At 45.0% G+C, this 24,038-nt stretch overlaps 1 protein-coding gene across 1 annotated transcript; it reads right to left on the reverse strand.

The window, feature by feature from the left end:
- Positions 1 to 337: 337 nt before the first annotated feature.
- Positions 338 to 22,040, reverse strand: LOC144262215 (sulfotransferase 6B1-like). Its single transcript, XM_077811889.1, has 7 exons — positions 21,845 to 22,040; positions 13,102 to 13,217; positions 5,457 to 5,546; positions 4,577 to 4,703; positions 1,824 to 1,918; positions 965 to 1,121; positions 338 to 468 (listed from the first exon to the last, which is right to left on the reverse strand). The coding sequence occupies exons 1-7, from the start codon at positions 22,038 to 22,040 to the stop codon at positions 338 to 340; spliced, it is 912 nt and encodes a 303-aa protein (XP_077668015.1).
- Between the last annotated feature and the right edge of the window lie 1,998 nt (positions 22,041 to 24,038).

The following is a 24,038-nucleotide window of genomic DNA, read 5'->3' on the forward strand; positions in this document are numbered from 1 at the left end:
AGAAAAAATGGACTATTACAAGACAATTGCAAAAGTTGTTGCCATCATGGAGACAATTTACAATTGAGTCAAACGTCTTGTTCTGGACAGGCAGCAGTAGGAAAAGTGGGTTGCCTCATGTGCCACTATGCACAGGAGATTCTAAGCCTAAATAAGTCACAGATGGGCAGTATTTGGACCACTAGCCTTATTTACTGTGTCTTGGGTTTGGTTGTTTTTTGTGTGAAAATTCTTGCGTGAAAGGCTAATTATTTTAATCTCTACGTTCTCAAACAAAAGGTAGTAAAATAGATGATGTTTCTGAGTAAATGCTAATGTCATTCTGATATTCAAGGATTTAATATTTGCAGTATTTATCATATTTTAGCCTGGCTCCCAGTTTCGTTCCTGCTAAACATTCTTCAAATTTGGCATCCATTTCTTGGCTTTGAGCTTCAGTGAACAGATTCTTCCAATCTCCAACAGCACCTGCAAAAGAACAATGAAATAAACTCATAAATATTCCTGGAAGTATAAGATCACCTGTCAGGTAGCGGTAGATAACAATGAAATGCTGACACAAACAGTTGGAATGACTGAACTTATTGCCACATTTCAAATCAATATGAGGCTTCAATGTGGATGGTGTTCTTAAAATTTTAGGTTAAAGAAAACCCTTTGCACTAAATTTTACAGGTATATATGTATGCACCTTTTACAACCAAGGTATTTTCCACAGAGCTCATGTTTTGAAAGAACAGCATTCAGTGCCTGAGTGATCATCTAGCTAGGGATGTCCATTTTCAGGAGAAGAAAATTCATTATCAGCTATGAATTAAATGCATTAATTCTGCATTTGGGAGCTCCTGAAATGGTCACAACAGTCATGCATCTTATCAAGCCTTTTAAATGTTAATTAGCTCCCATGACCAATTTGGATACCTGTTCTAAACTCTAGGACTATCATCGCTCTGTATAAATGTACCTTTTCTGAACAGGATGGAACCATATTTTCCATATTTTTCTTGGGATATATTGCTCATTGATTCAAAGGTGGCATTCTCTGCAATAGACTGAATCTTCTCCTCAGGCAGAGAGAACCCCAAAAATTCAGCTATTTGTTTCACTCCTTGAGGTAAGTTCTGAAAAACAAAAATGCGATAGAGTTATGTATAAGTTAAAGCAAACATGCCAGACATTTTCCCTCTATCTTGTCAAATGAATGTAGTTGATAATATTCTCATCCTTACAAAGGGCAGAACATTCGAGAAATATATTCAGTTCAGCAGCAGGAGGTTGCAGGAATGGTGGTTACTTTTGATAAGATTTTGGAATGTGCCTCCCTTCCCAAATGGCAATGTGTTAAGTGAATGCTCTCAATCTTCTGCATGGATCTCTTTATTTTAGTATTAATTACTACTGATAACATTTATCTAGCCACATCAATTAGTATTGTTCTATATAAGCATTGGCATTACCTAACCCAGAGAATTTACAGTTTAAGATCCTCAAACTGCTAACATGGACATGCTTAACTTTAAGCATGTGAACAGTCTCACTGAAGTCAATGGGACCACTCTCATGCACGTGCTTAATGTTGCAGGATCAAGGCTTTCGTGCTTGAGGAGGGAGCTGGGCTAAAGATAGAAGGGCTAGTAGCCAGTGGGAAAACAGGCCTCAACATCATATACCTTTTCTCTGCACAATAAGGTTTTGCCTGGGACAAAATGAAAACTGGATGGGACAAGATGCTTGAGAATATACTGAAGGGAGCAATTCTGTATCAGAACTGAGTACAAGACCTAATAAGTCTTTTCCATTTTTAACTTTCTACACATATTTACCTCTTTCATTTCTTCATAGGTGATGATCATGATATTCTCTTTATCCATGTGTTTGTTCCAGGCAAGAATATGGTCAAAATATGAGTTCCAGCAGACTAAAATGAAGTTAAGGCAAACAGGTCAAAAACAGAAGATAATTTAAAGTATATTTAAATTGCCCCAAGATGAAATGTACAGGTTAACTTCAACATAGAGTCCTGGAGAGCTTAGATCGTCTAATCCTTCAGTACTCTGTTCTTAGTTCTTTTTTTTTCCTTTTCCTTTTTCTTTGGGGGGAGGAGGGGACAGATGTTATTTTGGAAGTCATTCACTCCAGACTCGACTTTTTACTTTCTTCTTCCAACTGTTTTTACATAATCAAGCTATACCGTTTCTACATGACAAGTTTTAAAAAAAATCTGTTTACAACAAATTAATTCTTGGATACATTTTGCAGTAATCAGTAACGCAGCCATGTGTGTATATTCAATCTATCACATAACCAGGCTAACATTGCACTTATGAAATGGCGAAGTTAAAAAAAAATAACCCCAACAACACAGATTTAAGGTCCTGCAAACACTCACCATACGAATAATTTTCTTTGCTTTAGTGGGATTATTAATGTGAGTAAATTTTACTCACATGCCTAAGTGCTTGCAGGGATAGGCCCTTACAAAATATAAACAATTAGTTTCTACCAGTATACTTTATTTTCCAATAATTGTTTACTAGAATATGGCACAGACTCTTTGCTATATTAAATTTCCTCCATTTGCTTCAGGGGCTGTAAGGCAGTTTATGGTTACGGTTCCCTGATTCTCTGCCCAGCTCAGACCTGGCTCCACGGTAACTTCAAGCAGCCTACAGGCTACTCTAACCTATGGTAAGTGGCAAAGTCCCCAAGGGACTTAATTCACCAATTAAGATTAGTCTCTTGACACCACCCCTGTGCCAGTTATAGCGGCAGAATAGTACAAGAATCAAGAATGCCAGCTTTTCATCCATGGAAAGCTCTCCTACATCAGGGGATTTCTCAGCCGGACAGATCCAGCTGAACTCTGGTCTCTTTCCTGACAGAACTGCACAAAAAAAGGGGTCAAATAAAGAGACTTTGCTTATATCGTACATAGACACTGTATTATACTGTCAGCAACTTCTCAAAATCCCTGAAATGCACCTCAGTGTCAGAGTAGCTAGTATGACAGAGGGTTTGGCTTGATATTTTGTTAAAGTGCTGTTCTCTGCAAAATGAGTATGTAAAACAAGGCACCTTCTTACTAAACAGGTCTGTTTTCCTAAGTATATACAGTGCCCTCTCTGCTTACTTTAGGAAATAAAATGCATCTTAAAAGGAGTGAAAAGCATTAAACTCTGCCAAATCAGGACAGTTAGGAGAGTACAAGCTGGAATCTATTCCATTTTGCGCAACATCATCATCAAAATAGCTTGCTAAATTGGCATGACAGGCCAGTGGGGTTGTACAGATGTTACTAAGAGTGCAGTTTGGCCTGCACAGTCCTTATCACTGGCAGCGGTGTTGAAGAAGGAAAGAGCCCAACTCGATTCACAAATCCCAGATGGAATTTGAGGAGCTGGCAGTTACATAAAACATTGTTTATTTGTAAGCCTAGCCCTTCTGATCTGGAAGTAATAAAGAGATGTGTACAAAATCCACTATGCCATTTTTACAGTCTCTTTTTCCCCTTTACAAGAGAACTTCACTTGAAATGCAGGGTTGCTCTCACTGTCGTTTTCCTTGAGTCTGTTTGAGCCCGATTGCTATGAAGCTCCTTGACATGATAGGAAATCTGCAACTCATGTCTGCTCCCATTGCTTTGACAGCATGAACGCTCTTTGGAATACTGTTCTTTCCAGCATAATAGTGCTCTTTGTCAACAGATGATAGTGAGACTAATACGGAGTTCTTCAGTCTATAGAAAGGGGTTTATCTATTTCAGTTGTAGGTCAAACCTCTGCTCAATTATAAATAAAGGGCCAAATTTTCAAAAGTGCCTAAGAGATTTAGAAAACCTGAATCCCATTTTCAAAAGTGATTTCGATATAATGGGCAGATAGATGCCTGGTGGAATTTTCAAAAGTGCTTGAAGACTGTGGGAATTAGGTACCTAGGTGCTTTTTGAAATCTCACTAGGCATCTATCTGCATCTTTAGGCACTTATATGCCTTTAAAAATATGGCCTTTAGGTGATTAAGTCTCACTGAAAGTCAATGAGAGTTAGGCTCCTAAGTCACTATGGCATTTTTAAAAATTTTACCCCAAACCTTTATTTTGAATTGCTCTAAAATGTGTACCCCTGCTCTGAGATGCAAATGAAAGCAAGAGAAAAAAGTAGCTGAGAACAAAGGGGGAGAAACTCACTCATAAATCTAGTTGTTAGGATGTGAAATCAGAAGAAGGATAATGCCTGCCAGAAAGAAAAGGAAAGCTGGAGTTTACCCTTTGTGTGCTGGGGATGAAGTGGAATCCCTGTATACTGCACCATCCTGACCATTTGAATATCTCCACAGCAATGCTCCAAGTCCTGAGCATTGCTCAGGGTTGAAGAAGAGTGAAGCACCTTTGACTCCTTAGCACCAGCTCCCCTGCCTTCTCCAACCCAGATCATTAGTTTGAATCCATTTGGGATTAATTTTAACATGATGATCACAGATTCCCTTTTTGGACTGCAGACCAAAGAAGAGTTGAGAACACTGTACTGGAGTGTTTATAAACGCCACTGAGAAACATAGCAAAGATCTAATAACTGTACCTTCTCCACTCATGAACTTCTGAAAAAACTCATCCCAGGAGCTGACATTTGGAAGCATAGGATTTTTGTTGTAGAAGTGGTAATAGGATACAGCTACATCTTTTGGATTTCGAAATAACACCAGTAGCTGTTAAAACAGCAAAGGCACATGAGTCTTTGGTATTTTAAGGTAACCTTTGATCTCAAGGGTCCTGCATTAAAAACGTATCAGCTCCTACAGGAACTGAAATTTGGAAAGTGAGGCCCCAATCCTGCAAATTGATTTGTGTGGAGAGACCTTACACCTGCTTGGAGCCCCTATGACTTCATGGGGGTTCCATGGAGCAATAAGGGCTATCCTATACAGCTCACCTTGCAGGGCTGGGATCTAAGATTTGACCTTTGTGTGAATTACAAACAACAACCAGTAAAAACTGAATTCCACCTTTATAGTGAAAGATGTCAGATTGTGGGATCTGAAAAAGCCAAGTAGAGAACTAGAGTTGGTCAGGAATTTTTCAGGGAAATGTTTTTTCACCAGAAAATGCTGACTAGCCAAAAGTTTTCCCAGAAATTTATTCATTTCTGGTTAAATGAGGGAGAGAGACGCATATACACACACATCCCAGAATAGCCAAAGTCCCAACAGTTACGGCATTAACCTGGAACATCAGAGACCCAGGTTCAAGTCTTTGCTCTCCTCAATCTGTTTTTTCACAAAAAAAATTCCACCATTCTTGGTTACATCCCAATGCCGAACAAAACCAAATGCTGTAAGCTTGAATTTTTTTGTGAAACTGAATTCCTGTTTTCCAGGCAATCCTGTAGAGAACTTTTGCCAGAGGAAAACTGGGAGTTGCTTGGAAAGTGAATAATATCAAATATTAAAATGCTCACTTACCTTTGCGTTACTCCCCAAAAGAGCCTTGGGAATAATATCACAATGGAGATGTGTGGTAAAAAGACGTGGCGAAGGTAAACTTTTTATTTTCTAAATCAAAACAAAAAGTATATATGAAAAAAAAAGAATCACAACATATCTACCTCGAATATGTTGACAATTTATAATATGTGTATTGCACCCCATAATGTTTTATGGAAATATGCTTATGAAAGTAAATATGACATAACTAGAATATGTTTTATGCTAGATAGGCCATGTAACATATCTCTGCAAAGTTTATGATCTACTGAATATATTCATCCTATTTGTATGCATGTATCATTTTTGTACTCGAAGTTATGAATGTTGGCTGTGTACTTGTTAGATTGTAAGTCGCCTTAGTAAGGCATTTGGTCAGCTTCTTTAGAAAGGAATTTGCAAGTTAAGTGCCCAGTCAAGAAACACTTAACAGACAATGGTTCTTGGAAGACTTCAATCCACATAAGAAGTCTACCTGAGGACGTTGAAGGTAGCATGTGAACAATGGCTCCACCTGTAAGCTGGCTGGCTCAGGAGATAGCCTCTCCACCCCTAAAGAATACCTGAAAGAAACTGGAGCAAAGGAAGGTAACGATAGCAGGGGTGAGAAAGAGACTAGTCTGTAAAAGAAGCTTACTGGAACATCTCTGAGAGTGAGATTTCATCTGTAATCACTTTCTTACTGTATTAGGCACAGGCTTGCGTGTTTTATTTTATTTTGTTTGGTCATTTACTTTGTTCTGTCTGTTATTACTTGGAACCACTTAAATCCTACTTTTTGTATTTAATAAAATCACTTTTTACTTATTAATTCCCCCAGAGTATGTATTAATACCTGTGGGGGCAAACAGCTGTGCATATCTCTCTATCAGTGTTATAGAGGGCAAACAATTTATGAGTTTACCCTGTATCAGCTTTATACGGGGTAAAACGGATTTATTTGGTGTTTGGACCCCATTAGGATCTGGGCATCTGAGTGTTAGAGACAGGAACACTTCTTAAGCTGTTTTCAGTTATGCCTGCAGCGTTTAGGGGACATGGTTCAGACCTGGGTCTGGGTTTGTAGCAAGCTAGCATGTCTGGCTCAAACCAGGCAGGACACTCAAGTCCTAAGCTGCCATGGGAACCAGGCTCTTGGGTAGTGTCAGCACATCAGTTGGCAGTCCCAAAGGGATTTCTGTGATCCAGTCTGTCACAGTGTAAATTTGATCTAAACATCTATTTTGCATGGAAAGAATTTTTATTGGTAATTGTTAAATTGTAGTCTCTCTTCTTGGTTCTTCTCGTCCTTCATAATGTCATCTAGATGGCATTGTTATTAAAGCCTAGTTTCTGCAAAACTCTATCATTTTTAGCAGATTTCAAAATCGTCACAAGGCAGGTAGCATACGTAGGCCAGATAGTTAAAAAAAGAAAGCTGTTTGCATTGTTCTTGCTCTTAATTCATTATAATTATAAAGGTGAGCTTTTGTGCCATTTTATGTGGCAATATTTAGGCCCAAAGCAACAGAAAAAGAACATGCACCGGTGGCTGCCGCTGCAGAAAACACACACGTAAACACAGAGGGACTCCACACCCTCCTGTGCACTGTAGAGCAGAGTTCCAGGGTAGATCATGGAAGAGATAAGCATGAGCAGTGAATTTTCTCATGTACTAAACTGGAGAACAACAGGCTATATTGGCTACTCCCTTGTATCTTGTAATAGCCACTGCTTTTCCTGCTGTACACCAGTTTCTCCTGTTTAGGGATTTTCCCTTAGGCCTTGTCTACACTGGCAAGTTTCTGCGGAGTAAAGCAGCTTTCTGCGCTGTAACTCCCGAGGTGCACGCACGGCCACGCCACTGGGTGCGCAGAAACTGTGCAGTTGCAGCGCTGTAAAAAAACCACCCTGACAAGAGGTGTAGAGCTTTCTGCACCGGGGCTACAGCGCCGCAGTGCCAGTGTAGACCTCCTGGTCAATTACAGTGCTGCGACTGGCCTCCGGGAGGTGTCCCACAATGCCTGTCCTCACCTCTCTGGTCTTCGGTTTGAACTTGACTGCCCTGCCCTCAGGTGACCAAGCGTCATCCCCACCCCGTAAATTCCTTGGGAATTCTGAAAGTCCCCTTCCTGTTTGCTCGGTGACGCCGGCAGTGGTCTCAGCGCATCTCTCCAAGTGACCATGCAGCTCCACGCACCAGGTGATCTCTTGCTTGGAGCAATGTCGAGCTGCTGGACCTCATCGGCATTTGGGGCGAGGAGGCTGTCCAGTGCCAGCTGCGCTCCAGCTGTAGAAATTATGATACCTACGGACAGATCTCACGATGCATGACAGAAAGGGGCCATGACCGGGACACACTACAATGCAGGGTCAAAGTGCAGGAGCTGTGGAACGCCTGCACAAAGTGCAGGAGCTGTGGAACACAGGGTCAAAGTGCAGGTGCTGTGGAGGGGGAGGGAGACCCAGAGGCAGAGGACAACTCGGAGGTCAGAGATGCATGCAGCCTGGAGCTCTTCTCTACCCGACAGGAGGTTAGCCAGTCACAGCTGTCGGATCTTGGCAAAGTGCAAACAGGAGAGGAGGTCCCTGTAAGTGGATTTGATTTTGGGAATTGCTGAAGTGAGTTGTTGGGGGCAGAAGGGTTGCAGAAAGTAGGTTTGCATCTGTATGATGTGCATACCACCAAATGCCTAGTCTGAGCAGCGGAACAGGGTGTTGATTGACTCCCTCACTTCACGGGAATCTGCCTCAGAGATCTCATGGAGATACTGGGCAATCCGCTGCCACAGGTTCTTTGGCAGAGCTGCTTGATTTCTTGCCCCATTAAGGATAACTTTCCCGCGCCACTCTGCTGTCACTAGGGTCGGGGGGGATGGATCATTGCCACACACAGGCGAGCCACATAAGGGCCAGGGCGGAAGCCGCAGTCTTGGAGAAGACCCTCCCTTGATTCCCTTCTAACCCTCAGCAGCGAGATATCTTCCATAACGAACACAGCCTGTGGAAAATGTGGGGATAGTAATGATTATAAGGCCTCCACCCATACAGTGCTGGTTCTCCCCAAGAGCCACATGCCCAGTGTACAGTACAGTTCTGGAACACTGATTTCCCCTGCCCCTACAGTTACTCACCATTTTGGGGGTCGTGGCTCATGTGTGCTTGCCTGGGGTCAGCCAGTTAGTGACAGGTATGTGAACTGTGGCTGGGTTTTAAATCAGTGGTCTGTGTGTTGCTTCTGTAAAATGTTGCATTTTGGCTTCACAGATATGACCTTTGGAGCCCAGCCTCCCTGTTTGTTATCACCGGCTAAAAGGCTGCACAGAATTAGAAAGCAGCCCTGAAGAACTAAAGAGGACTTTCTGCATGAGGTCATGATGCATTCTGCAGCCGAAACACAAGAATTGAAGGAGTGGAGGGACACTGAGAAAAGGGACTGAAAGGAGAACATGGAGCTCCAGAACGAAGCTACGGAGTGGCTATTAAACGTTATGGAGCACCAAGCGGACACAGTCTAGGCACTACTAGCACTGGAAACTGAGCAGCTCCTCGCTCACCCTCCCCTGCAGCCACTGTCACAAAACTCTTTCCCATGCACCCCCCCCGGCCCAGACACCGCCAACACACTCTTATCAACCTCCTGGCTCTAGTCTGTACCCGCTGCATTCCACTCCTGCCCCGCCACAGTCCAGCCCTCCGGACTCCCAGTACCCACTGCACTCAACACTCGTCCCTCTGCAGTTTAGCCCTACTGAAGTACAGTACCCGCTGCACTGTACTCCAAAGGAGAAGGTTGGATATGATACCTGGACATACCCAAATCTTTAACAATCCTGGGACCCTCCCTTCCCCCAGCCCCCACAGTGCTGATGTGTTTTTTTGTTTGTCTCTCTCCTCCGGTTGTTTTTTAATAAGATAATTGTTTTGGTGTGAAAGCAATCTTTATTCCATTAATTGAAAGCAAAGAGAGCCCCACAAAGGAACAGGCAGTATCCTTACACCTTCATAGTGCATCGTCTGCACCAATCACAATCACCTCCTGGCATTGCAAGAACTGCACTCCTGAGCATAGCAACAAATCTTAGTGGCTTTCAGCTTCAAATTGCTCCCTCAAGGCATCCCTGATCCTATGGACCCATGCTGCGCCCCTCTAATAGCCCTGGTCTCTGACTGTTCAAATTCAGCCTCCAGGCACTGAGCCTTAGTGGTCCAGCCCTGTGTCAAGCTTTCACCCTTCCCTTCACAAATACTATAGTGCGTACAGCACGCAGCTATAAGTATAGGAATATTGTCATCGGCCAGGTACAGCCTCCCATAGAGGCAGTGCCAGCGGGCCTTTAAATGGCCAAAAGCATACTTAACAGTCATTCTGCACTTGCTCAGCCTGTTGTCGAACCGCTCCTTGCTGGTGTCCAGGTGTCCCATGTATGGCTTCATAGGCCACAGCATTAAGGGGTAGGCGGGGTCTCCCAGGATCACAGTGGGCATTTTGACTTCCCCTACGGTGATCTTCTGGTCTGGGGATAAAGTCCCTGCTTGCAGCTTCCTGAATAGGCCAGTGTTCCGAAAGGTGTATATGTCATGCACCTTTCCGGATCAGCCTGCGTTAACGTCCGTGAAACACCCACGGTGATCCACAAGCACCTGAAGAACCATAGAGAAATACCCCTTCCGATAAATGTACTCAGTGGCTAGTTGGTCTTGTGTCAGAATTGGAATATGCGTGCCATCTGTCACCCCTCCGCAGTTAGGGAAGTCCATTTGTGCAAAGCCATCCACAATGTTATGCATGTTGCCCAGAGTCACAGTCTTTTGGAGCAGGATGTGGTTAATGGCCCTGCACACTTCTGTCAACCTGAGTCCAACTGTTGACTTTCCCACTCCGAACTGGTTAGTGACCAATTGGTAGCAGTCTGGAATAGCCGACTTACACAGTACACTCGCCATGCGCTTCTCCAACAGCAGGGCAGCGCTCATTCTTGTATCCTTGCACCACAGGGCTGGTGTGAGTTCATCACACAGTCCCAAGAATGTGGCTTTCCTCAACCGAAAGTTCTGCAGCCACTGCTCATCATCGGAAACGTGCAGGATGATCCCACCGCTCAGTGCTTGTTTCCTGAGCCCAAAAGCAGCATTCCACTGTGGTCAGCACCTCCGTGAATGCCACAAGCAATCTCGTGTCATAGTTATTACGTGTGGCGAGGTCAATGTCAGACTCCTCTTGCCTTTGTAGTTTAAGGAATAACTCCACTGCCGCTCATGACGTGTTGGTCAGAGCGAGCAGCATATTGGTCGACAGTTCGGGATCCATTCCTGCAGATCGAAGAGGCAGGGCACGCAGTACACAAACCTTCGAAAGATGGCGCCAAATGCAGACGGAAGCACAGGGATTGCTGGGATGCGAAGCAATGCATCACAGGGCATTGGGACAGGACCCAGGATGCCCCGCGACCCCCTCCGCCTTCCCACAACTCTTAGTAGCAGAAGAGATGCTCTGTGGGAAGAGCTGCCCAGAGTGCACCGCTCCGAATACCACTGCAAGTGCCACAAGTGTGAACACACTGTTACGCAAGCAGCTGACGGTGTGAACACACAACAGCAGTTTCTCGTCAATGCTCTCTAAGCGGCGCTGAAACTGCCAGAACAGTAACTCTGCCAGCATAGACGTACCCTTAGTCCTGCAACACTGTCCCAGATTTTACCCAGGTTTTGCTCCATTGCTGTCAGCCCATATGATCTCTTAACTGAGGTTCTTAAATATTTTCAAACGGTAATTAATTAAGTCTCACAGCACCTCTGTGACAAAAATAAATAATATCTCTGTTTTACAAATGAGGCAACTGAAGAGGAGAGATGAAATGTCTCGCCTGAAGCCAGACACAGAGCTGTCATTAGCGATCTCCTAACTCTGACTCCCATTACTTATAAAACCACATAAAGAAAAGTAACAGTCCATCAGGTGTTACTACTCATGGTTTTCAATTATAACATATAGACACACACACAGCCATATACACTGTTAGAGTCACACATTCCCCTGATCTTGCAAAGACGTAGGGCTTGGCTACACTTGCAAGTTGGAGTGCATTATATCGGCCCCAGGCATCCTAACTTCTGAGGTGTCCACAGGGCCATCCCTAGCCATTTTGGTGCCCTACGCAGGCCCCCCTCACCCCCCACGGGGGGGGGGCTGTGTAGGGCCCCAGGCCTCTGCAGGGAGGGGCAGGGGGAAACTACCCACCAGCCCTCACCGGCGGAGCAGAGCGGGCTGGGGTCGGATCACTGCACTTCCTGCCACCCGGTGAGTGCAGGGCAGTCAGGCCCGACCCCACACTTATGCCCTAAGCAGCTGCGTCCTTTGCTTATGGGTAGGGACGGCCCTGGGTGTCCACACTGGCAAGGCACTTAGAGCGCCTGGACTCTGCAGCTGGAGCGCTCCTGGCAATCCACCTCCACGAGAAGCATAAAGCTTGCTGAGAGACGTGTTGCATTATTGCACGGGGATTGGCCTCCGGAAACATCTCATAATCCCCTGAAGTCAAGTGGCCACTCTTCTCATTGTTTTGAACTCTGGAAGGTTGGTTTTTTATGAGAGTATCCAGTTTTGAGAGCTCATTCTTAATCTTTCCCTGTTTGCTGTAGAGGATGTCGATCAGGTGGTTCCGCAGTTTCTCTGAGAGGGTGTGGCACAAGCTGTCAGCATAGTCTGTGTGGTATGTAGCTTGTAATGGCTGCAGGCAAGCAGATATCCCCTCTCAAAGCTCCATTTCTGACAGGCAGCATGTTTATCTTCTCCGGGACACAAAGCAAACCATTACTGTGGAATGCCACTGCTGCCCAGGCATGTGTGTGGGAGAAAGAGGTGGGGGGTGGGGGGGTCTGCTGCCATCTGAACTTACAGGACAGCATGCTGACACACACTGCCCCCCAAAACACACTGTCTCTCCCCCGACATACACACAACACAACTGTCACACTCCACTCCACCCCCCTCCTCCGTTTGAAGAGCACTCTGCAGCCACTTACACACTGGGATAGCTACCACAATGCACTGCTCTCGGTGGCGTTGCAACAGCTACGAATGTGGCCACACCACTGCGCTTGCAGCTGATCGTGTAAACGCACGGCAGCGTTTTCCCTGCTGCGGTCTCCAAAGGCCGGTTTAACTCCCAGCACTCTGCATCTGCAAGTGTAGCCAAGCCCTTAGGCATAGGCTTGACTTCACTTTGGAAAAGTCACACCTTAAACTAGGATGGATAGAAATCAGGAATAATCAGCTAATGACTTCATTAACCTTTTCTTCTCAAAAGATTTTTAAAATATTGCACTCAAAATTGACACGAAGGATTGGAAATTCTAATACAGCAGTAGGAGGTCCAGATTAGAGTTAAAATTAACTTCTGTTCTTTTAGTACACAAAAGTCAATTTCATTTCAAATCACACTTGTTTGCCCGTGTTTTAATCTTTTATAACATGTTCCCACATACAAAAAGTAATTGAGAGAATTAACTTCAAATTACTTGATATGGAAGTGTATACCCTCTCTGTAAAGTGTTTTGTACTTATATGAGATACTGTAAAATACAGACATTTTAAAAAGTACTAGATACTAAAAATAAACTTCCTGAATTAGTCCATGCTGACCTGAAATTTTTCTGGAACTCCAAATTCAAGAAATTGTAAATGCTTTATTCGCGGTACCTCCTTCCTTAGAAATGCGGATGTCAAGTCATTTAAAATGTGTTCAATCCAATTAGTTCCTGAAACATAAAATGACTGTTAGAAGGATCCAAGCAGGAATTTCAGAACTGTAGCCTGTTAAATATCTAGCATAACTTTCTAAAGAGTCAGTATACTAGTCCTCCATATAACTTGTAGGTGTTCCATTATATAACTTGTAACAGTTGTAGGCACACAATTTTCAGACAGAAGTGTGATTTTTACATTGAGCGTGTCTCTTTAATGCAACATTGCGGGTGAGAATGAAATCCTGTGCTTTGGCAATTACAAGTTAAGTTATATATCCCCCGCACAACTGTACTTTATTTACATTGCCTATGTGCATATAATGGCAACCCTTGTAAGCACTTTAAGGCTGCTGCTTCTGCTATGTACAGCTTGTGAACACAGTGTAAGGATATGCCTACACTGCAATAAAAAACCCATGGCACCAATAGCCTGGGTCAACTGAATCTCACAGCCTGGGTCAACTGAGTCAGGCTCGTGGTACTAAAAATAGCAGTGTAGACATCTGGGTTCAGGGGAGCCTGGGCTTTGAAATCCCACAGTGGGGGAAGAAGGTGTCAGAGCCCAGACTCCAGCCCAAGCACAAATGTCTACACGGCTATTTTTAGCTCCGTGTCCCAAGTCCTGTAAGCCTGAATCAATTGACCTGGGCTCTGAGACTTGGTGCAGTGGGTCTTTTATTGCCGTGCAGTGACTCAGATCTTGTTGCTACACAGAATCTCCTTCATGTAGGAGGAGGAGATCTTTGCCGCAAGACTGAAGAACAGAGAAGTGAAAATAAGGTTTCCCTGCAACATCCTCAAACTGCCACCTGCTCTTTCTCTATTGCCCCAGTCAGCTTAGTTACTACACGTATGCTTCCTTTTGGGTTGGCAGGGAAGAGTAGAGCACAGGCTGTGCTCAGGAGTAACTATCTGTGGCAAAAAAAGAGTATTACTGGGAGAGGAATGCCTTTGTCCAACAATCACACGATCCCTGCAAGGGTACTATCATGAGTCTGGGAGAGCCGAGTTCAAGTTCCTTCTTCTCATCAGGAAGAGGAGGAATTCATCTGGGAATCTTCCACATCCCAGGTGAGTATCGTAAACACTAGGCTAAAGGTTCATAGATTCCAAGACCAGAAGGGATCATTGTGATCATCTAGTCTGATCTCCTGTACAACACAGGCCATAAACATCCCCCAAAGAATTCCTAGAACATATCTTTTAGAAAAACATAATCTGTCCCCTCCCCCCCCCCAAGTCATTTTGTGCAATTAGGCTGCCTCTGAGTACACCTAATGGATCAGGCCCTACAGATGAGATAGCTGGGACAGTGCCTATCTGCCTCTGGCTTGAGGATCATGAAGGGCTTAGGTGTGAGGTAGGCATCTGGGTGCCTCCCCAGAGGCATCAGTGTATTTGCCCAGAGGAAGAAACATAGGTGTCTAGGAGACTTTTACAGCAAAAATTGAGGTGGTGAGTAAATTTAGTTTGTCTATAGCATAGGCAGCAGCTGAACTGGGGATTTGTAAATTGGAATGGTGCCTAAAGCTAGGACTTTGGTACCTAAGTCTGGAGTTTGTGCATCTACATTCCTTTGTGGATCTGGGCCAAACAGACACCAGCCTAAATATTACCAAGTGTTCTGAAAAAATCATCAGTCTTGGGCTAAGAACAGCTTCGATAAGGGTATTGAATGGCATGTTGTCATAACCATACAGCTACGGGTAGCCTAGAATTCCTCCTTACCTGTAAGGGATTAAGAAGCTCAGATAGCCTGGTTGGCACCTGACCAACAGGACCAATGGGGAAAGGAGATACTTTCAAATCTTGGGAGGGGGGAAGGTTTTGTTTGTGCTCTTTGTTTTGTGTAGTTGTTCTCTCTTGGGACTGAGAGGGGCCAGACAGAAATCTATCTTCTCCAACCCATCCCAATCCAAGCCACCAATATTGCAACTGCTATAGGTAAACCAAGCAAGGCGGATTACTTTATCTTTTGTTTTTCTTGTGAATTTTCCTTGTGCCAAGAGGGAGGTTTATTCCTGTTTTCTGTAACTTTAAGGTTTTGCCCAGAGGGGGATCCTCTGTGTTTTGAGTCTGAATACCCTGTAAAGTATTTTCCAAACTGATTTTACAGAGATGATTTTTACCTTTCTTTCTTTCTTTTTTTTTTGTAATAAAATCCTTCTTTTAAGAACCTGACTGATTTTTCCATGGTTCCAAGACCTAGGGGTTTGGGTCTTTGACCATTTTGTAACCAATTGGTTAGGATATTATTCTCAAGCCTCCCCAGGAAAGGGGGTGTAAGCGCTTGGGGGGATTGCTGGGGGAAGAGGAACTCCAAGTGGTCCTTTTCCCTGGTTCTTTGTTAAATCACTTGGTGGTGGCAACGTTACTTAAATCCAAGGTACAAGGGAGAATTTGTGCCTGGGGAGTTTTTAACCTAAGCTAGTAGAAATAAGCTTAGGGGGTCTTTCATGTGGGTCCCCACGTCTGTACCCTAGAGTTCAGAGTGGGGAGGGAACCCTGACACATGTATCCCCCAAAAGTGGTGCTATTGCACCTTTAACCTACTGGTGTGTGAGGGGGAGATTCTGCCAAGCAGGACAGCAAGTTGGAACATAAGGGTTAAATCCCATCATGGGTTTTGCTATCCCAGCTGGGAGTGTCTCCCACAGCCAGGGCAATCAGGAACCTAGTTAAGCTCAGACTCATAAAAAAGGAAAGGGCTGATTTATTTTCACAAGAAGCAGAGACAGGGTGTTGCTAATGAAAACCAGGACAGTGAGCTCTGGAGGTATGAGAGATGCCTTTCCTGTTTCTTTACAGTTGACTGTTAAGCTACATTAAGAGAATGTTGCCATGGATTTTCCTGATTTGTGTTATTCTGGCTGAATAAGAACCGTACATACAGAGGTGCAAGTAAGCCGGTACGCCCCTGTATGGCATACCGGCAAGAGCCCGTGCGCTGTACCAGGGTGGCCTGGCTTCCCCAGGCAGCAATTTCAAGGGCCTGGGGCTCCCAGCAGCGGCTGGAGCCCTGGCCCCTTTTCATTTCCACCAGAGCCTGGCTGCTGGAGCCCTGGGGTAGCGGCGGTGGGGCTCCAGTGGCTATTTAAAGGGCCCACGCTCGGAAGGGGCTCTGGCTGCTCTTCTCTGCTCCCCGCTCTCTCCTATGGGGGCAGAAGCTTGGTGCTGCCTTCTCCCGGGGCTCTGTCCTGCTGCTGCAGGGCAGGCTTCGCTGGCAGCCCAGCTCCCCCCTCCCCCGCCTCTTCCCCCAGTGTGCTGCGTTCCCCCTCCCCCACTCACTCTCTCTCCCTGCTGCTGATCAGCTGTTTGCTGGCATGAGGAAGCAGAGAAGAGGTGGGGGCGGGGCCTTGGGGAAGGGGGTGGAAGGGGGCATACCCCCTCCAGCTCTCTGCCCTGACTCCTGCACCCCCCTCACACCCTCATGACCCCAGCCCGCACCCCCAGCCCTCTTCCCTATCTCCTGCACCCCCCCACATCCCCACCCTGAGCACCAAACGGGAGCTCCTGCACCCTCCCCCACCCCACATACCCACCTGCACCACTTGCACCAAATGGGAGCTGCCCCAGGTAAGTGCTCCACACCCCAACCTCCTGAGCCCCCTCCCTCATTCTAGCTCCTGGACAGACCCTGCACTCCAACCTCCAGCCTGCTCCCGCACCCTAACTCCCTCCCAGACCCTGCATTCCCAGCCCTGTTCTCAGTGCACCCCCACCCTCAGCTTGGTGCAGAGAGAGACAAAGAGAATGGGCTAGAACCAGGGAGAAGGTAGGTTCCCACTCTATGTGGGCAGGGGTGTGTGGGGCGGATCCTATTTACACCCTCCCCAGCCCTGCTGCCTTTGCAGTTTACTCCCAGCCCTTCCCTTGCTCCAAGGACCAACCCTAGCTCCCGCCCCACTATGTTTTTGCCCCCAGCCCCTGCCTTGCTCCAGTCAGCAGGGATTAATTCTCCCCCCATGCCTCACTGTGCTCATCTTGCCCTGGCCCCTGCCTTGCTCCAGCTGGGGACCAATCCTTTCCCCCACCCCCCATGCCCTGCTGTGCTCTTGCCCCTGGCCTCTTCTTTCCCCAGGGGGGCTGTTAAGGTTCCTTCCCCACTCTGAACTCTAGGGTACAGATGTGGGGACCTGCATGAAAACCTCCTAAGCTTACTTTTACCAGCTTAGGTTAAAACTTCCCCAAGGTACAAACTATTTTACCTTTTGCCCTTGGACTTCCACTGCCACCACCAAACATCTAACCAGGTTATTTATTAGGAAAGAGCCGTTTGGAAACGTCTCCCCCCCCAAATCTTACCCCCTTTTTTCTGGGGAAGGTTTGATAAAAATCCTCACCAATTTGCAAAGGTGACCACAGACCCAAACCCTTGGATCTTAAGAACAATAAAAACAAATCAGTTTCTTAAAAGAAGAATTTTAATAGAAGTAAAAAAAAGAATCACCTCTGTAAAATCAGGATGGTAAATACCTTACAGGGTAATTAGATTCAAAACATAGAGAATCCCTCTAGGAAAAACCTTAAGTTACAAAAAACACAAAAACAGGAATATCCATTCCATTCAGCACAGCTTATTTTCTCAGCCATTTAAAGAAATCATAATCTAATGCATATCTAGCTAGATTACTTACTAAATTCTAAGACTCCATTCCTGTTCTGTCCCCAGCAAAAGCATCACACAGACAGACCCAGACCCTTTGTTTTTCCCCCCCTCCAGCTTTGAAAGTATCTTGTCTCTTCATTGGTCATTGTGGTCAGGTGCCAGCGAGGTTATCCTAGCTGTGAAAGGGTTTTTCCTCTGGCCAGGAGGGATTTTAAAGGTGTTTACCCTTCCCTTTATATTTATGACAGGGGCCCTCAAATATCTTTGGTGCCAGGCCCACAAAAAGTTAATGCGGCCCGGGCACTTTAAATAGCCTCCTTTAAATCACCCCCAAACCCCAGGGCTCTCAGTTGCCTCTGCAGCTGGGAGCTCAGGGGGTGATTTAAAGGGCCTGGGACTCCCAGCTGCTGCCCTCACAGCCCTAGCCCCAGGGCCTTTAAACAATGATTGAAAGTGCCTGGGGATTTAAAGGCCCCACCCCCTCATCAGGACTCCGGAGTATTGGTAAGTCCTTTAAGTTACTTTCACCCCTGCCTATATATAAAGTGGAAATCTCTCAATTTATTTTACCTGGATCTCCTATGAACTGTCTCTCTGCAATTGCTCAGCCTACGGCTCTGCCAGAAAAAACTTGCAGCTCCAAGAATAGCTTATTTAGTAAATGGAGTTTTAACTTAAGCGTTTTCTCATTCCTGCCTACATACTGCAAGGCCAATAGTATAATTAATTTTTTTTATAGATACTCTGGTTAAATTTCCTATATAATTTGACTGGAGATCGTCTATTAGCCAATCAGATTCCTTTTCAGTTTGCTTAGAAAAATCTTTTTCTCCTGCATCAAGTAAACTCCTTTCTTCCTTCAAAGCCTTCTTCAAAACATATCTCCTACAAAGTCTTTCCTTGTAGAATCCTATTCCCATCTTAAATTCATACCATCTCTTACAGTGGGATTTTCAAAAGTGCTTAGCATCCACCTATCTTTACACCCATTGCTTCAACGGGAGCAGAATTAGGCTAGCGCTGATTGCTTCTGAAAATCCCATCCTTCTTGACCTGTGTCTGAACTGTCTTGTCTGTGTCTGTTCTAAACTAGTGATGGGGTCCGTGCCTCTTTATACCGGTGTACAGCTCTAAGCCTGCCATTAGTTTGTTATTAACAAAGTTTCGGGGCAGTTCAGATTCTGTTCTGGCTCTGAATTCTGTGGACTGACCCCCATCTCTTCACCATATATATGAAGGTATAATGCTACGTAGGCACAAAAAGGCAGAATTACAGCAACTATAGGAATCAAAAGCTTAAAATTTCCTGACACTTGTATATTTAAGCTCACCATAATCTTGCATGATTCTTTGTATTTAAGTTACTACAGCCAGCAGCATGTCTATTGCTGCTAGATTAAACACACATCTGAAATTATGGAAGAGGAAAACACATGGCTCACTAGCACACTGACAGGTTTCAGAGTAACAGCCGTGTTAGTCTGTATTCGCAAAAAGAAAAGGAGTACTTGTGGCACCTTAGAGACTAACCAATTTATTTGAGCGTAAGCTTTCGTGAGCTACAGCTCACTTCATCGGATGCATACTGTGGAAAGTGTAGAAGATCTTTTATACACACAAAGCATGAAAAAATACCTTCCCCCACCCCACTCTCCTGCTGCCAATAGCTTATCTAAAGTGACCACTCTCCTTACAATGTGTATGATAATCAAGGTGGGCCATTTCCAGCACAAATCCAGGGTTTAACAAGAATATCTGGGGGGGGGGGGCGGGTTTAGGAAAAAACAAGGGGAAATAGGTTACCTTGCATAATGACTTAGCCACTCCCAGTCTCTATTCAAGCCTAAGTTAATTGTATCCAGTTTGCAAATGAATTCCAATTCAACAGTTTCTCGCTGGAGTCTGGATTTGAAGTTTTTTTGTTGAAGAATTGCAACTTTCATGTCTGTAATCGCGTGACCAGAGAGATTGAAGTGTTCTCCGACTGGTTTATGAAAGTTATAATTCTTGACATCTGATTTGTGTCCATTTATTCTTTTACGTAGAGACTGTCCAGTTTGACCAATGTACATGGCAGAGGGGCGTTGCTGGCACATGATGGCATATATCACATTGGTGGATGCGCAGGTGAACGAGCCTCTGATAGTGTGGCTGATATTATTAGGCCCTGTGATGGTGTCCCCTGAATAGATATGTGGGCACAGTTGACAACGGGCTTTGTTGCAAGGATAGGTTCCTGGGTTAGTGGTTCTGTTGTGTGGTATGTGGTTGCTGGTGAAGTATTTGCTTCAGGTTGGGGGGCTGTCTGTAGGCAAGGACTGGCCTGTCTCCCAAGATTAGTGAGAGTGTTGGGTCATCCTTCAGGATAGGTTGTAGATCCTTAATAATGCGTTGGAGGGGTTTTAGTTGGGGGCTGAAGGTGACGGCTAGTGGCGTTCTGTTATTTTCTTTGTTAGGCCTGTCCTGTAGTAGGTGACTTCTGGGAACTCTTCTGGCTCTATCAATCTGTTTCTTCACTTCCGCAGGTGGGTACTGTGGTTGTAAGAATGCTTGATAGAGATCTTGTAGGTGTTTGTCTCTGTCTGAGGGGTTGGAGCAAATGCCGTTTCCGGTATAGGGTGGTGTTTATGTGACCATCGTTTATTAGCACTTTACCCTCTGATCCCACTGAGAGTTACCAAAAGCAACTACAGCATTTGCTCAAGAAACTCCCTGAAAAAGCACAAGATCAAATCCACACAGACACACCCCTGGAACCCCGACCTGGGATATTCTATCTACTACCCAAGATCCATAAACCTGGAAATCCTGGGCGCCCCATCATCTCAGGCATTGGCACCCTGACAGCAGGATTTTCTGGCTATGTAGACTCCCTCCTCATGCCCTACACTACCAGCACTCCCAACTACCTTCGAGACACCACTGACTTCCTGAGGAAACTACAATCCATCGGTGATCTTCCTGATAACACCATCCTGGCCACTATGGATGTAGAAGCCCTCTACACCAACATTCCACACAAAGATGGACTACAAGCCGTCAAGAACACTATCCCCGATAATGTCACGGCTAACCTGGTGGCTGAACTTTGTGACTTTGTCCTTACCCATAACTATTTTACATTTGGGGACAATGTATACCTTCAGATCGGCGGCACTGCTATAGATACCCGCATGGCCCCACAGTATGCCAACATTTTTATGGCTGACTTAGAACAACGCTTCCTCAGCTCTCGTCCCCTAACGCCCCTACTCTACTTGTGCTATATTGATGACATCTTCACAATCTAGACCCATGGAAAAGAAGCCCTTGAGGAATTCCACCATGATTTCAACAATTTCCGTCCCACTATCAACATCAGCCTGGTCCAGTCCACACAAGAGATCCACTTCCTGGACACTACAGTGCTAATAAACAATGGTCACATAAACACCACCCTATACCGGAAACGGCATTTGCTCCAACCCCTCAGACAGAGACAAACACCTACAAGATCTCTATCAAGCATTCTTACAACCACAGTACCCACCTGCGGAAGTGAAGAAACAGAGTGGCTAAGTCATTATGCAAGGTAACCTATTTTCCCCTTGTTTTTTCCAAACACCCCCCCCCCCCCAGATGTTCTTGTTAAACCCTGGATTTGTGCTGGAAATGGCCCACCTTGATTATCATACACATTGTAAGGAGAGTGGTCATTTTAGATAAGCTATTGCCAGCAGGACAGCGGGGTGGGGGCAGGTATTTTTTCATGCTTTGTGTGTATAAAAGATCTTCTACACTTTCCACAGTATGCATCCGATGAAGTGAGCTGTAGCTCACGAAAGCTTATGCTCAAATAAATTGGTTAGTCTCTCTAAGGTGCCACAAGTACTCCTTCACTAGCACACTGTTTCCCTGTGACAAATGAGGATTTACTACTGCATGTAGCATTTGAATTTCAGTGCTTTTCTGCATTCTTAGAAAATGATCACATATATTTGACATCTAAGCACTTTTCTTTCAATTTTGCACCAAAAAAATCCAGACTTACCGCATTTAGGATAAGTAGCGAGGAACACATCATCTTTTCTAACTTCCATGGTGTCCAATGCTTGGAAGGTCTCAGCGCAACACAACACACTAGGGTATAGCACCCCCTTGTATGTGATCAGCAGCTCCTCAGGTTTTTTCCCTTCAGCTGCATCAAGAACTGCATCTATTTCCCTAGCAAAGCTGCTCATAGCCATGGTTGGAGTTTGCTTTGCCTTTTGCCAGACTCTGCCCTTAAACCGTGTCTCTAGTTTTCTTTGGGAGGAGAGGGAGGAGGAGGCTGATAAGGAACTCTTACATATGAACTGACTGGCTTCTCTGCTGCATTACCCTGTTTCTCTTGTCCAATAAGGGAAATCCAAACTGAAAGAAGTGTTGAATTACAAGCTCCTGGTGTGAACTCTTGGTCATGAACTGTAATGGATTTCAGCCAGTGTTGAGCATTACATTTAACTTGTGCTTTCCTTTGGCGTGAATTGTAATGGGAGAAACTCCTAGTGGGATAAGGGTGAGAAACAAATTGTGCTTGTTCAGTCCCTCAGCCTCCATGTGGAATGGAATACTCTTCCACCTAACCCACTGGCTGTTCAGTTTCCACCAAAGGTAAATACAGATTTCAGAGTAGCAGCCGTGTTAGTGTGTATTCGCAAAAAGAACAGGAGGACTTGTGGCACCTTAGAGACTAACAAATTTATTTGAGCACAAGCTTTTGTGAGCTACAGCTTATGCTCAAATAAATTTGTTAGTCTCTAAGGTGCCACAAGTACTCCTGTTCTTTTTACCTAAGGTAAAGGTATCTGTTAAGCACCCTGGGGAGTTGCTGATGTAGAATCATGCTGCTGTCTGTGTGCGAACTAGACGTTGTAAAACTGGATGCGTCGCCACAATAACAGGAAAGAGAGAGGACTAAAGGGAGACGGGTTAACTGCTTCTCAGGCTTACAGTGGTTTTAAAACAGAGAGACTGGGATCTCTTCAGAGTAAAGATTGTCTCTAACTTTTTCGTCTAAGCCTAATACTGATAGCCAAGTTAGGGTTTTAGGTAAAACCAAAAAGACAGCCTTCACTGTAAAGGCTGGATACCCCAGTATCTAATACACCTCTACCCCGATATAACTCTGTGCTTGGGAGCCAAAAAATCTTACCGCGTTATGGATGAAACCGTGTTATATCGAACTTGCTTTGATCCAGCGGAGCATGCAGCCCCACCCCCCCCAAGTCACTGCTTTACTGCGTTATATCCGAATTCGTGTTATATCGGGTCGCATTATATCCGGGTAGAGGTGTATTAACCTTCCACAAAAGAATCTGTCACTGTCCACAGCGGACTCAACAGAATCCAATCAAGCCCCTTCACCAGTATTCTTCAGAGACACCACACTGCAGATACAGGTCAGAAATCAATTTTACTATGTCCAGTTGTGATATACCATGGCACAATCTAGACTAGTGGGGGTTGTGTCATCCCTGCCCTGCAATTTTGGGTGCCGTATGACGCCTTCCTGTAGCAGCTCCTACCTGGGCCACTCACAGTCTCCCAGCATGCAAGCCACACCTTGAGTGTCTGCATGTAACCGCAGCCTGCTAGCTACACTGGGCTCTCACCAGTATCGGTTAGTGCTTAATTTGTGCAGGGGCTGAGCTCCAGCGCCTCTGGACTTGGCAGTTCATAGCCCCATCGCCTCTGGACTTACCGCATCAGTTCTTTTGTGCGCACAAGAGATGCAAGCAGCAGCGCAACCCTCCGCCTCCACGTCACTCAGCTGCCAGAGGAATGTCAGTGGAGCATTGCACGGCTGCTTGCATGATGCGTGAGCCCCAGCACCTCTACCATTACAAATTAAGCTGTGGTTTTGTTTATATTGCAGGGAGATCCCAACACACCACCAGCCCCGTATCTTCCCCCAGAAATGTATGTCCCGTACTGCCCAGCCCTTTCCTGGACCGTACAAATATATTAAGTCCATTACACCTTTAATGGAATAACATGCCAACTCCTTACCTTAAATAGCTACCCAGACACTTCAACTTAAACACACTGCGTAAGAGTCAACAGTAAAACAAGTTTATTAACTACAAAGAGATGTATTTTAAGTGAGGTCAAGTAATGAGGCATAAAAGTCAGAAATGGTTATAAGAAAAATAAAAATTTAAAACACGTACTAATATCTACTTAAGACACTATTTTAGTTGCAA

The sequence above is a fragment of the Eretmochelys imbricata genome, chromosome 3 (genome assembly GCF_965152235.1).
Source record: "Eretmochelys imbricata isolate rEreImb1 chromosome 3, rEreImb1.hap1, whole genome shotgun sequence".
Lineage (NCBI taxonomy): Eukaryota > Metazoa > Chordata > Testudines > Cheloniidae > Eretmochelys > Eretmochelys imbricata.